The sequence below is a fragment of the Oncorhynchus mykiss genome, chromosome 15 (assembly GCF_013265735.2).
Source record: "Oncorhynchus mykiss isolate Arlee chromosome 15, USDA_OmykA_1.1, whole genome shotgun sequence".
NCBI lineage: Eukaryota > Metazoa > Chordata > Actinopteri > Salmoniformes > Salmonidae > Oncorhynchus > Oncorhynchus mykiss.
In genome coordinates this window covers 61,676,281-61,691,956 of record NC_048579.1, presented here as the reverse complement: position 1 = coordinate 61,691,956, position 15,676 = coordinate 61,676,281, and the positions used below count along the sequence as shown (strand labels likewise).

General features: G+C 42.5%; 1 protein-coding gene across 2 annotated transcripts; it reads left to right on the top strand.

Annotated features, from left to right (window-relative positions):
* The first annotated feature begins 6,177 nt into the window (after positions 1-6,177).
* LOC110490526 (plakophilin-2-like) lies at positions 6,178-14,406 on the top strand. 2 transcript variants are annotated; one of them, XM_036944904.1, is made up of 12 exons: positions 6,178-6,621; positions 7,246-7,866; positions 8,548-8,686; positions 8,941-9,139; positions 9,407-9,584; positions 11,894-12,011; positions 12,328-12,483; positions 12,809-12,982; positions 13,218-13,371; positions 13,535-13,727; positions 14,028-14,115; positions 14,223-14,406. In XM_036944904.1, the coding sequence occupies exons 3-12, from the start codon at positions 8,684-8,686 to the stop codon at positions 14,277-14,279; spliced, it is 1,320 nt and encodes a 439-aa protein (XP_036800799.1). In that variant the 5' UTR covers positions 6,178-6,621; positions 7,246-7,866; positions 8,548-8,683; the 3' UTR covers positions 14,280-14,406. The 2 variants fall into 2 exon arrangements, with proteins under 2 accessions (XP_036800799.1, XP_036800800.1); XM_036944905.1 differs by having other exon boundaries at positions 6,181-6,621; positions 8,548-8,787.
* Positions 14,407-15,676: the final 1,270 nt, after the last annotated feature.

Below are 15,676 nucleotides of genomic sequence, written 5' to 3'. Positions count from 1 at the left end.
ACTGCAGGAATACCCACCAGAGCTGTTGCCAAAGAATTTAATACGCAAATCGGGGGCCTTCCGAGTGGCGCAATGGTCTAAGACACTGCATCGCAGTGCTTGAGGCTTCAAATCTGGGTTTGATCCCAGGCTGTGTCACAGCTGGCCATTACTGGGAGACCTATGAGGCTGTGAACAATTGGCTCAGCGTCGTCCGGTTTAGGAGAGGGTTTGGCAGGCCGAGATTTCCTTGTCCCGTTCCGCTCTAGTGACTCCTGTGGCGGGCCAGGCGCATGCACACTGACACGGTCGCCAGGTGTACGGTGTTTCCTCTTACACATTGGTGCTTCCGGGTTAAGAGGACATTGTGCCAAGAAGAAGCAGTGGGGCTTGGCTGGGTCATGTTTCAGAGGACACACGGCTCTCTACCGTACGGGAGTTGCAGCGATGGGACAAGACTGTAACTACCAATTGGATACCATGAAATTGGGGAGAAAAAAGGGGTAAAAAAAAGTATAAATACAGTTGAAGTCGGAAGGTTACGTACACCTTTGCCAAATACATTTAAACTCAGTTTTTCACAATTCCTGACATTTAATCCAAGTAAAAATGTCCTGTTCTAGGTCAGTTGGGATCACCACTATATTTTAAGAGTGTTAAATGTCAGAAAAATTGTTATTTCAGCATTTCTTTCTTTCATCACATTCCCAGTGGGTCATAAGTTTACATATACTAAATTAGTATTTGGTAGCATTCCCTTAAATTGTTGAACTTGGGTCAAACGTTTCGGGGAGCCTTCCACAAGCTTCCCACAATAAGTTGGGTGAATTTTGTCCCATTCCTCCTGACAGAGCTGGTGTGACTGAGTCAGGTTTGTAGGCCTCCTTGCTCGCACAAGCTTTTTCAGTGCTGCCCACAAATGTTCTATAGGATTGAGGTCAGGGATTTGTGACGGCCACTCCAATACCTTGACTTTGTTGTCCTTAAGCCATTTTGCCACAACTTTGGAAGTATGCTTGAGGTCATTGTCCATTTGGAAGACCCATTTGCGATCAAGCTTTAACTGATGTCTTGAGATGTTGCTTCAATATATCCACATAGTTTTCTATCCTCATGATGCCATGTATTTTGTGAAGTGCACCAGTCCTTCCTGCAGCAAAGCACCCCCACAACATGATGCTGCCACCACCGTGCTTCACGGTTGGGATGGTGTTCTTCGGCTTGCAAGCCTCCCCCTTTTTCCTCCAAACATAACGATGATCATTATGGCCAAACAGTTCTATTTTTGTTTCATCAGACCAGAGGACATTTCTCCAAAAAGTATGATATTTGTCTCCATGAGCAGTTGCAAACTGTAGTCTGGCTTATTTATGGCGGTTTTGGAGCAGTGGCTTCTTCCTTGCTGAGCGGCCTTTCAGGTTATGTCGATATAAGACTTGTTTTACTGTGGATATAGATACTTCTGTACCCGTTTCCTCCAGCATCTTCACAAGGTCCTTTGCTGTTGTTCTGGGATTGATTTGCACTTTTCGCACCAAAATACGTTCATCTCTAGGAGACTGAATCCATCTCCTTCCTGAGCGGTATGATGGCTGCGTGGTCCCATGGAGGTCATACAGGCACGTGGAGGCCACACACTACTGAGCCTCATTTTGACTTGTTTCTAGGATCTAGGATGTGTTATTTTAGTGTTCCCTTTATTTTTTTGACTAGTGTATATATACATATATACATACAGTGCCTTGCGAAAGTATTCGGCCCCCTTGAACTTTGCGACCTTTTGCCACATTTCAGGCTTCAAACATAAAGATATAAAACTGTATTTTTTTGTCAAGAATCAACAACAAGTGGGACACAATCATGAAGTGGAACGACATTTATTGGATATTTCAAACTTTTTTAATAAATCAAAAACTGAAAAATTGGGCGTGCAAAATTATTCAGCCCCCTTAAGTTAATACTTTGTAGCGCCACCTTTTGCTGCGATTACAGTTGTAAGTCGCTTGGGGTATGTCTCTATCAGTTTTGCACATCGAGAGACTGAACATTTTTCCCATTCCTCCTTGCAAAACAGCTCGAGCTCAGTGAGGTTGGATGGAGAGCATTTGTGAACAGCAGTTTTCAGTTCTTTCCAGAGATTCTCGATTGGATTCAGGTCTGGACTTTGACTTGGCCATTCTAACACCTGGATATGTTTATTTTTGAACCATTCCATTGTAGATTTTGCTTTATGTTTTGGATCATTGTCTTGTTGGAAGACAAATCTCCGTCCCAGTCTCAGGTCTTTTGCAGACTCCATCAGATTTTCTTCCAGAATGGTCCTGTATTTGGCTCCATCCATCTTCCCATCAATTTTAACCATCTTCCCTGTCCCTGCTGAAGAAAAGCAGGCCCAAACCATGATGCTGCCACTACCATGTTTGACAGTGGGGATGGTGTGTTCAGCTGTGTTGCTTTTACGCCAAACATAACGTTTTGCATTGTTGCCAAAAAGTTAAATTTTGGTTTCATCTGACCAGAGCACCTTCTTCCACATGTTTGGTGTGTCTCCCAGGTGGCTTGTGGCAAACTTTAAACAACACTTTTTATGGATATCTTTAAGAAATGGCTTTCTTCTTGCCACTCTTCCATTAAGGCCAGATTTGTGCAATATACGACTGATTGTTGTCCTATGGACAGAGTCTCCCACCTCAGCTGTAGATCTCTGCAGTTCATCCAGAGTGATCATGGGCCTCTTGGCTGCATCTCTGATCAGTCTTCTCCTTGTATGAGCTGAAAGTTTAGAGGGACGGCCAGGTCTTGGTAGATTTGCAGTGGTCTGATACTCCTTCCATTTCAATATTATCGCTTGCACAGTGCTTCTTGGGATGTTTAAAGCTTGGGAAATCTTTTTGTATCCAAATCCGGCTTTAAACTTCTTTACAACAGTATCTCGGACCTGCCTGGTGTGTTCCTTGTTCTTCATGATGCTCTCTGCGCTTTTAACGGACCTCTGAGACTATCACAGTGCAGGTGCATTTATACGGAGACTTGATTACACACAGGTGGATTGTATTTATCATCATTAGTCATTTAGGTCAACATTGGATCATTCAGAGATCCTCACTGAACTTCTGGAGAGAGTTTGCTGCACTGAAAGTAAAGGGGCTGAATAATTTTGCACGCCCAATTTTTCAGTTTTTGATTTGTTAAAAAAGTTTGAAATATCCAATAAATGTCGTTCCACTTCATGATTGTGTCCCACTTGTTATTGATTCTTCACAAAAAAATACAGTTTTATATCTTTATGTTTGAAGCCTGAAATGTGGCAAAAGGTCGCAAAGTTCAAGGGGGCCGAATACTTTCGCAAGGCACTGTATATATATATATATTTTTTTTTTAAAAATGTTTTGCGGGCCGGATTAAAGTACGTTGCCTCCCCTTGGGTTAGGGTATGGGCAGGCATAAGCTACAGGCAATAAATAAAATAGCATTTTATCGCCATTCATCTCATGTTTCAGCATTATAATACACAGCCCTATGTCGCAAGGATCTGTACTCAATTCCTGGAAGCTGAAAATTGCCCAGTTCATCCATGGCCTGCATATTCACCAGACATGTCACCCATTGAGCATGTTTGGGATGCTCTGGATCGACATGTATGGCAGCGTAGGCTGCGCACCATTCCACAGGCCACAATCAACAGCCTAATCAACTTTATGCAAAGGAGATGTCACACTGCATGAGGCAAATGGTGGTCACACCAGATACTGACTGGTTTTCTGATCCACGCCCCTACTTTTTTTTGAAGGTATCTGTGACCAACAGATTCATATCTGTATTCCCAGTCATGTCAAATTCATAGATGTAGGGCCTAATGCATTTACTTCAATTGACTGATATCCTGATATGAACTGTAAATCTTTGAAATTGTTGCATTTATATTTTTGTTCAGTATGGATAACCTGAAGGCTACCTACCTCTGTTTAGGTGTCCCAGGTGTCTTTGATGCTGTAGCAGTGTCTTCAGGTGCTCAAGGTCAGAGACAGACTGAACACACTCCTCCAGGTCAGAGAAGGCAAGGCTGAGACAAGATGCTGTCTGAGGGTGAGAGAGGCAAACTTAAAAGTTAAAATGGAAAAGGAGAGTGCAGTCCAATACCAAATCAACCCCTAGCTCCTACCCACTGGAAATGTGTGAATGTTCCATCCATTGATTCATTTATTAAAGGGGGTTCATTCATTCATAACTGTAAACGCAACATTTTTCACATTTGAATTGATAGGATGAAGATGCAGTCATATCAGAACCTGTGTAAAACTGGGCCCTGGCAGCAACTCCTCCAGTCTGGAGAAGAACTCCCACACCAGAATCTGCAGTGCTGTGTCATACTTAGTACCGTACTGCACTGGGAACACCTCCTTTAATGAAAATGTAGAGAGCCATTACACAGCGAGGTGAATGGTCTTGCCTATAACACTTGTTACAGTCAATATGCATTAGTTTAATAAAATACTTGTTTCATCCATTTGCATGAATATTCTTGATATTTGTCACAGTACCCAACTTGACACACAACACACACATCACATGCTTGGGAGCATTATATTCCTTTTCAGGTACATGCCTGCCTGCTTGCTCTTCAGGCATTAACAAAACTTTTGCTTGATTATGACACAGAACTACCCAACTTTGGTATAGAAATCATAAAGTGTGACTTTGTGAGATTCAAATGGTATTAGTAATTGACAGGTGTGATACAGGTGTTGCATATCAGAAATTATTGGATAGTAAATGGAAACAATGGCAAAAAAAAGACCTCATCCAGAAATTCTGCATAATTTACAACAGTGGTTCCCAATCAGGGGTACTAGGAGCCCTTGGGGTACTTGGCCTATCCACAGGGGGTACTTGAGAATACTCAGAGACCATAGGCCTACTGTTAAAATGCATGAGGGGGTATTTCAGGGGTACTTCGGGCACAGAAAAATTCAGTTGGTGGTATAGTGACCGAAAAAGTTTGTGAACCACTGATCTACAACAGGGATGGGCAATGTTGATGGGGGTGGGGCCCCCACAAAAAACGGAATTAATACATTTGATAGTGGCTCGCTGGTTTGTTAACCTACAAGTGCAGTCAGTGCCGGCTCTAGCATTTTGGGTGTCTTATGTGAAGTTGCCACTCCCCCCACCTTGCAAGCAAAACATTTTATCAGCCCCCCCTCTTGACAGCAAAGAGAAAATTGAAGTTTGAATTAATTTCCTGCAATTCTACACATTTTGCCATGGGCCAGAGAGAAGATTTTGCAATTGTATAACTCATTTCATGCAATTCTGCTCATTTTTTTCAATAGAGCAGCCTGGTCTCAGGCTATATGTAACATAGTAAATGTAAATCTGAGACAATCAAATTAGTATGATATGTTATATTTGGTATGGTATAATTACACAAGACAGGTTACTTAAGACAAAAATAAAAGGAGGGTGGTTGGTCGGGGTGGATGGGTGGGTGTATAACTTTAGCAACTTTTCAACTACTTTTCATGTTAGCTAACCCTTCCGCTAAGCCCTAGCCTAGCTAGCGTGAGCCACCTAGCTAACGACAATCACAACAAATTGGAATTCGTAACATATCATAAGTTTAGCAAATTAGTTTCATACGAATTGTCATTCGTAACACATATAAGAAATAGATGATGGGCATCCACAAAATAATACATACCATACTAAACATAAGATATCATACTAAATGGAATGTCTCTAATTTACATACAGAATAATACAAAATGCTCTGAGACCAGGTTGGGCAGAGAGAAACATTTACAGTTTTACAGACAATTTCCTGCAATGTTTTTACATTTTGCCATAGGGTGTAGACATGTTTGCAGTTTTTTATATGATATCTGATGATCAATGGGGGCCGGTCGATAATTCGAACATGATTAGATAGCTGGGCGCTAGACTAACAAACCAATCTAAAACATTTTTGCTGATATGAACTAAGTGAGTGACAGTCAGTAACTGACATAAGAGAAAAACTGCTGATGCACAACCACATTTCGAAATAGCATATTGTATTTTCTAATAGTCCAACTATCAACAGTAAATTGAACTGACAGTTCATTAAAAAAAAAGTGGTTGTGGGGAGACTTATCCGCGGACCTATAAAGGGGAGGGTGCCAGTTGCTCATCCCGGATCTACAAGGGTTGCTATTTGCCAGAGAATTGGCCGATGATATTTTGGCATTCTCCCCAGCGTGTCCTCGCTTCCTTATTTGTAAAATGATATTACAGGTGTCGACTAATACAGACCACACCACAGTGACAATGAACTCAACTGTCTCACTTGCACTGGAACAGACTCACCCGTGTACTTCACTGTATATGAACGGGTCGGGAAAGGACGATAGTGACACTTTTGATGAATCTGCGGGCTATTTTATGGAATTACACGTTTGGAGAGCTACGGAATCATGGAAGAGTCGCAGTTTAATAAGTCGGTTTTACCTGCACTAGACTCATTCACACTTGACGCAGATGACACGAGTTTGGTATTACCACCAGAGGATTATATATATACCCATTCAAACGAACGGAGTTTTCGTGTTCAGCAACAAGTGCAGCTCACACTTGCTCGTAAGGGCAAAAAGACAACGTCCAATGGTAAAATGGTAGTCTAAAATGTGTTTTTCATTGAGTCTGTACGAAGAAACGAGGTCTGCAAGATTAGCCAATTAAAATCGCCAAGGGAATCAGAAGTTGATGATTGGGGGGTAAAAATGTTTCGGCATAGTCTACCAGGAAATACAGGACGGGTCGAAACCAGATGCAACCGAATGGACATGCAGGCCTGGTCATTGGTGTCATTCTTAGTGACATTGTATTTGTCATGATGTTTGCAATCATGTCAGCAAACTATTATATTCAATCTCCTCTAGTCTACTGTATTTGCAGTCCTTCCCATTTACCTTTCCAATAGGAGAGTGCGTGCAGCCAGATGGTAATTAGGGAATTGGCGAGATGGCATGATCCTTCAGTACACATGTGGTGTATCTTTCAGGTAGTCTTCATCTATCCAGAAAGCCATCAATTATCACCGGTTCTTCGGTTTTTGTAGGATCTTTTTCCCTAAACCTTTTGTGTTGCTTTGAGTCATCAAGACTGTCCAATTATATGCAACAGCTTTACACAGATGTTTTAGCATTATTACCAGAATTGTCTTTATGGTTGATTCAGTTGTGAGCCTTCTGAAACGGGGCAACCTCTGCTTTTCACCTTTCCCTGTAGACACACTCATCTTTGGGCCAGATCGGAGGCAGGGACTTCAGCAGCCTGTCGTTTTTCAAGGAGAATATAAGAAGTCCACCTAAGATGGTGGATTTGACCCCAGTCACCAGCCCTGAGTTACCTCGCTCCCATCTGGCTTACGGGAAACTCAGTTTTGGAACCTGCACCCTCCCCGGCCCTAGCCAGCCGCCCATGATGGACTTCAGAGGAGCGGTCGTACGGGACAGACTTGATGCGACGTTATGTCCATTCGGAAGTGGCCCGTAGCACAAGGACGCACCCCATGGCTAACGGCGGCAACTACCACTGGGGCCAGTCCCTCAGACAGACTCGAGGGCCTCTCTGCAGACCACTCATTCCTGTGCAGCAGCCCTGCGATTCGCACTGACAACAGCCCCTACCTGATGGAGGTTCAAAGGGGGGGCGAGGAGACAAACAGGTCATTCAATGCTACCCAGAGAGCAGAGGGCCTGGCCTGGCTGGGCCAGGTGGGGAGGGAGAGCCAGAAGCATGTGGGAGCCAAATGGCCTCGCTGGTCAGCATGGGGGTGGACATGGGCCAGATGAGGGCGGCGGCGGAGCCAGAGATCCAGCAGACAGATGTGAATGAAGTCACTGCGCTGTAAGATGGCTTATGTGTTCTACACAAACCTGTAGTTGATTACATCTGGCAATTAATTTAGTTTTCAACAACTCAAATCAAATGTCATTTGTCACATGCACGTAGACTAACAGTGAAATGCTTACTTTCAGGCTCTTCCCAACAATGCAGAGAAAGAAAATAGAAAAATAATACAAAAGTAATAATAAATGCACAATGAGTAAAGATAACTTGGCGATACACACGAGGTACCAGTACCGACTTGATTTGCAGCAGTACGAGGTAATTGAGGTAGATATGTACATACTGTGTAACTAGGAATAAAGTGACTAGGATATATAATAAACAGCAGCAAAAAGGATCAAGGTAGCAGTCTAGGTAGCTATTTGGCTAACTATGTAACTAGCTATTTATCAGTTTTATGGCTGTTCAGGGTCCTGTTGGTTCCAGACTTCGGTGGCTTATCTCGGCTGGCACTAAAGCTGTTATAAAAGAGTCTTCCAGAGAATTATCGGTGGGTCAGTTGCTTATCTGTCGTTTCAGATCAATGATTTACCTAGATTTTGTAATGGGTGTATATAAATGAATACAATGGAAAGTGTTGTGGGGATGAGAAATTGGATGAACCAGCCTTTGGGATTGATCAAGTGAGTGTGTCATTGACCGGGAGATTTCCTCTTCATTGCTCTCTCCCATACATAGGAAGCCAGAGAGCAAGGTGCCTGAGCTGACATTGGAGAGGGCAGTGAACCTGCTGGGCCAAGAGAATGATGAGATACAGATCACTGCTGCCAGCTTTATTTAAAACCAATGTTTCAACAGCGCTGATGCTAAGAAGATGGTGAGCTGGGGCCCATCTCTACTACTGTTGACTTGGTCGCTCAATTAAGGTTAAAGGCTTCCAGGCTGGAGGCCTACAATACAGCTGATGTTGACTATACAGTATGTGCTATTTTCAAATAATTGGATTGGTAGGGGTATTTACCCTTCAATTTATATTGAGATTATGTGGGTGATTTGCATGAGAAATTCATGTTGAGCTCACTCTTCATAGGAAACCAGGGTAGATGAAGATCTCTGCCTGTCTGTCCCCAGGTGTTCTACCTTCACGGTATACCCAGGCTGATCAAACTGCTGCAGAGCGACAGCGAGGAGCTGGAGCGCATAGCGGCGGGGGCGCTTCGAAACGTTGTCTTCGAGAGCAGCGAGAACAAGATGGAGGTGAAGGGCGTGGCCCCTGTAATGCGTCTGCTCAGGAGAAGTCGCAACATATTGACCCGGCGGCAGCTCACTGGTTAGTTTGAACACCTGCTGGTGTAGATCTGAAAGAAATCGTCGTAGAACTTTATTAATGACCAGGGCGCGTATTCACAAAGTGCCTCAGAGCAGGCGAGCTGATCTAGGATCAGTTTAGCTGTTTAAATCACAATGAATGGGGGGGGGGTGATCCTAGATCAGCACTCTTATTCTGAGATGCTTTGTGAATATGTGATTGACATGAACTTACATGGTAAAATGGTAATGACACAGTAGTAACCTAAGAATGAAACATGTTCCACAGGGCTGTTGTGGAACCTATCCTCCCATAACCTGCTGAAGGAGCATCTCTCCAAAGAGGCCCTGGAGATCCTGACCACTTCTGTGCTCGTGCCCTGCTCAGGCCTGTCTGAGGGGGAGAACCCCAAAGATGGCATGCTGGCTGACCCAGACACCTTTTACAACGCCACTGGCTGCCTCCGGTAGGTCGTCTGGTCTGGACAAAGGCATTTATTGGCCATTTGTGTGTTTGACACTGACCTATGTAGTATCTGTGGTCAAGTATTTCTAGGGATCCGTCTTAGGGCAGCCTGGGGTAGACACTAGGCAGTGGGATACAGAAAGGGGTATTGTATTTATGTTTGGAATGATCATGAAATAATTTCTTGATTGATGGTCCTCTGTAGCTTAGTTGGTAGAGCGTGGTGTATTTCAAAGCCAGGACAGTGGGTTCGATTCCCGAGTCCATCCGTATGTAAAATGTATGCATGCATGACTAAGTCGCTTTGGTTAAATCTTCTGCTAAATGGTATACAGTGCTTTCAGAAGGTATTCACATCTCTTGACTTTTTCCACATTTTGTTGTTACAGTGGGATTAAAATGGATGTCTTTTTTTTTTTTATTCAACAATCTACACAATACTCTGTCAAAGTAGAAGATTAAAAATATATATATAATATTGCACTATAAAACACTAATTAATATATCTTGATTAGATAAGTATTCAACCCTCTGAGTCAATACATGTTAGAATCACCTTTGGCTGTGAGTATTTCTCTGTAAATCTCGTAAGAGCTTTGCACACCTGCATTGTACAATATTTGGAAAAAAATTCTTCAAGCTCTGTCAAATTGGTTGTTGATGATTGCTAGACAGCCATTTTCTAGTCTCGCCATTGATTTTCAAGCTGATTTAAGTCAATACTGTAACTAGGCCACTCAAGAACCATCCAAAGTGTAATGAATAACTTCAACATGCTCAAAGTGATATTCAATGTCTTTTTTTACCCATCTACCAATAGGTGCTCTTCGCGAGGCATTGGCAACAAAAAGCAACTTTCCTGGTCTTTTTCGTTCAATCTTTGAAATTCTCTGTTCAACTGCGGGACCATACAAATAATTGTATGTGTGGGGTACAGAGAAGGTGTAGTCATTAAACAAATCATGTTAATCAATATTATTGCACACTGTGAGTCCATGCTACTTTATTATGTGACTTAAGCACATTTGTACTCTTGAACTTATTTAGGCTTGCCGTTAAAGGGTTGAATACTTATTGACTCAAGACATTTCAGCTTTTCATTTTGAATTCATTTATAAACATTGCTAAAAACATAATTCCACTTTAACATTACAGGGTGTTGTGTGTAGATCAGTGACACAATCTCAATTGAATTCATTTTAAATGTAGTCTATCTCAACAAAATGTGGAAAGAGTCAAGGGGTGTGAATACTGAAGGCGCTGATTATTATACGGTGACCCAGGCGGTTCATGTGCAATCCATCTCTCACCACAGTGTTACATCTCACAAGGCTTTGTCAAGATCATTATATTTATCTCTGACAGCCTCCTCGCCATGAGTGAGAACTGTGAGGTTCCTCAAAGGGCCAGCGTCATCCTGTTACTCCTTTCTACCTGGCAAAACAGGCATGATAACTTCTGCCTTGGCAGCATCACCTCGATGGAGCAGCAATGCGCTGGAAACAATATCCTGCATACCGTGTGTTCCTGTTGAACCAACTGCCATTGATTTGGTTTGGCACAAATATACCACCTGACAAACACAACATGGTATAACAAGGAGTGTTTTGCTTTTGCCTAGCAACCGATACAACTGAAAACAGTCCGGGACTAAATTATTAATGGAGCCCTCTCCCTCTTAGTGGCTCTAGTAGAGTTGAAACCTCTGAATCCATATTGACTGGTGCTATCAAGCCCTGGCAACCATTGACTTGTGTAACGCTGAGGAATTCCTCCGTCTTTGGCATGATTTAAAACGAAAACACAACACTCCAACTCACAGCCATAACCTTGGGTCATCACTAATGTTACTGTATTTGGCTTGACGTTAACAAAAACACTGCAGAATTTTTAGGAATAAATAATGACCATTTGGTCACATGTATTGAGGCAACTGTCATGTTTTTTTTTTCTCTACGTGCTGACTTCATCTAAAAGGAAGTGGAACAGTTGACTCATTGACAAGTGGTTGAAATTAAAGTGAAAGATTAACTCATGTTACTCTTTTTCTTACATTTCCTTTGTGCTTGAAATACATGTTGCTATCTCTCAACGCATAGAGACATTGTATTACAATGACGTATTCTAATGGCTTTAACTGCAGACAACAGAGAACCTTTTTAAAGTACTCCAAATATCTCTCCGTTACATAAACATTTGGCTCATCCGGCCAACAGCTAGGATAGATGTTTGGCCAATGTCTGGTATGTAAAAACATGTTTTTGTTGTTGCCTAGTGGCGATAATGACAACCTGTCATTGTTGTTGTCAGAAACATAAGCTCCGCTGGTCCAGAAGGGAGAAAAGCCATGCGGCAGTGTGAGAACCTTATTGACTCACTGGTATACTACATCCGCGGGACCATAGCTGACTACAAGCCTGATGACAAGGTACTGCATGTGAAGGACTAACATTTTACGAAGCTTTTGTGCAAAGTGTTCACTTGTTTATTTTCGTACAAGCATTACTGAACATTTGTAGGTGGAATAAATATTGACACAGGGAAATTAAATAAGACTGTTTTTGCCTAATATTTTATTAATTTATGTCTCTAGAACAACTTATTAATCTCTCCTTTAGTGTTAAATATTGAACATCATGAACCAGCTCTGTTCTCCAATTAAATATTTGTGCACCAGACATCTGCAGAATGTTTGATCTTAAAATCATAGTCCTCTGAACAGAACCACTTATTTCCTCCCACAGTCCACAGAGAACTGTGTGTGCATCCTACACAATCTCTCCTACCAGGTGGAGCTTCCACAGAAGTATGCCAGCGACCTCCATGAGTCTCGACTCAACCTGGCTCCAAAGACCAAGACCCCCGGCTGTTTCGGCTCCCGCAGTGCCAAAATCATCCAGGTAGGCTCCCATGACTTCTATGTCGTGGCTGTTATCATCTCTGTGGCCCTTATGTACTTGACATGCACTGTTTCTATCTGGTTATAAATAAGTTATTACCACTAAAGAAAAAAATGAGCAATTCCTATGTTATGGATAAGCCGCCTCGTTAATTAAGTTCAAAACGTATGCTTTTCCACTAACTCTTTAAGCCCGGTTTTCTTTGACAAATGTAATTGTTAAAAAGCCTTATACACGTTAATTGAAAATGAATGTGAAACCTGGTATCTGGGAGTTAACAGGAAGCCCTTTAATTCAAAGTTTTCTGGTTGTTTTGGTCCTATAGCGTCTTGAACCAAAGCGCCCTCTGCTGGAGAAGGGTAGTCCCTCTGGGGTAGAGTGGCTGTGGAGTGCCATCACAGTGCGCATGTACCTGTCAATCATGGAACGCAGCATCTGTCCCTACACCCAGGAGGCTGCCATCGGAGCCCTACAGAACATCACAGTTGGGAACGGCCTGGTAAGGCTATATCACAGATCTTTGATCCTATTTCTATGGGCTATGTACACTTCTGGGAGTGTGGAATTGATTTGCCCATGGGTTTGATTTGGAATAACTATAATACAGCCACACATCTATTATATTGTAATGATTTGACTGTATAGTAAGTATTAAATTGATGTGACTACTATATTATGCATTACTATATTGACTGTCAGTTGGTGATGTTGGGCTCATGGCTCTGTTTGGGCAGGTATCCCAGGCCATCGCCCACACCATAGTACAGAGGGAGAATGGTCTACTCCAGGCCATGAAGATGCTCCAGGAAGGAGGGATGGTTGTGAAGAAGACTGCTGTGTCCCTGCGATGTAACATCTCACGCTACAGAGAGCTTCACGCTCACATTGGTGAGCTGTGAATTGACTCATCAATTGCATTGTTTTAGTCCTACTTAAGTCCCACAAAGTATTTGTCTTTGGACTTGTAAGTGTATGTAAAAGCACAGCAGCATAAACCTGCTGCTGTAGAAAATCAAACAATCTCTCACGAAGCGTTCCACTCTCTCTGTAGTCAAACAGGTGTTGCCACAGCTGGTGGTCATGTTACCCAACTCCGACACGAGCACAGACCTGCCTACAGAGGTGACTGTATCCCTGTGCCACATCCTCATCAACCTGAGCCAGGACGAGACGCAGCACGTCAGGGCCATCGTCAACCACGGGGCGCTGCCCAAGATCATCAACATCAGCGCAGAGGACAACGGGTCAGTGGGTAGCTTCTGAAGACCATGGCTGCGTTCCAGGCTGACTACATTGCCTGGATTTAACATGTCAACTAACCACATGATATACTGTACATAGTAATCTGATGCCCGACTGTGCAGTCGATGTGGCACTGTTGGTTGATGCTATGCAAGGACTGCAGATGGCCTTAAAATGCACTGTATTATTCCTGAACATTATGAGTTGGATTGGAGGGAATTTATTTGAATCTGTTAAACCTCTTCTCCTTGCTTTATGCTGTTCATTTTATGTCCAATGACCGTAACCTTGTGTCCCTTTAGGTTTGGTCCCACCAGGGCTGGCCAGGCAGCCTGCATCCTACTACACAGCATGTGGAGCCACTCAGAGCTCCACAGGGCCTATAGGAAGATAAGGCCCCTCCCTACACAGTATAACCTCAAAGGATAAGAAACATTTTGTGTGGTGACAATAGTTTTGAATTAATCTGTGTTGCTTTTCCTCTCATCATCTGCTAGGCTGGATATAGAAAAGCAGACTTCGTCAACAGCAGGACATCAAAGGCTGTACATTAAATATGGGACTAAGTGGACGATCACAAAGCATTGTGCTGATTGAGGCAATAGTGTAGTTTCTCTTCTGTGTGGACTTGGATGACTCAATTCACTGCTTTATAAAATACTTGTTTTGTGTGTTGACTTCTCCACTGTGTGAGTGTGTTCCAGTAACAACAATTGCTGAAAGCTCTTGGTAGCAGACCAAGTTGTCTACGATGGGGAAAAGCAATGATTTAAAAACTAAACTGATGGAGGATCAGCAATGACTTGAATTCCATTTGTAGGAAGGATCTTGAGGAAGAAAATGAATCCGCTTAGAAGTGGAAGACAAGACAAGATAAGGATAACATGATCTACTGTATGTTATGAATTAATATCATAACTTAAGTAACTAACTGAAGTTGTAAAATATAGTTTTGATGTTAACATAGTTGGGGTTGTAAACTATATTAAATTACTACTATTAGTGTTAAAAATGTGGGGGTCAATCAATCAAAAACAGAGCCACCAACGTCGCAGATAGACATGGTTTCTTATTCTACATGCCAAAGGGCATGTTTGTTCTACATAGCAGAGATCTATCTGAATGTAACAAAATGTTGCGTCCTGCTGAAGCACCCCTGGTGTGAGCTCTGTTTGTAATGCAAACAGTGACGAGTGCTGAAAAAAATGCCTAAACAAGCCACAAAATATTTTATCAATCTGAAGTTGATAGCTGTGCTTCAGTTTTCAAGTAAATATTTGTATATACATGTTTGTTAGCTTACACATTGCATTACTTGGGTACTTTTGTTACTACACTGTTTTAGTAAAATATAATTAGGGTTTAATCATGAAGGTTGGTTATTTTTGTGGTGGTAGTCTTGGCAGCAAAGACGCAACACTTTATACGGCAACCTCCCAGTCCCACCTTTCAACTGCATCGTTTTGGCGCGCTGGAACGTTGATCGGCTGCGCTTGTATGTCATCCCGGCAAACGTCACATCCATTTATGCCCATAGATGGCTTCTCATTTCTATTTTTGGCTCTTAGCCAGACTACTTATGTTTTCCATGATTGTCATTGAGTGGGATGGATGTAAGTGACAAATCAGTGCTTCGCGCTATACATACATGACAACGGCAAAACACACGAACTACTCTGGACAGACGGGTTGCCTGCCACAATGTTACCAATGGGCAGATTCGATTATGCTGAAACGCGGATCACCGGGCATGAACCAGTAACGTAATTGGGCGAAAGCGGGGAGGGAGGCGTTCCATTCTCGAATTGAATAGTAATCTCCACCACTCGGTCATTTTGTCAAGGCATCGTCCACAAACAACAATCTTATCCATAAAATGTTAGAATTGCCTAACTAGTTTTCATTGGGATGGCATGCACATAACGCGTTTTTATCAAAAGTAATACATTTT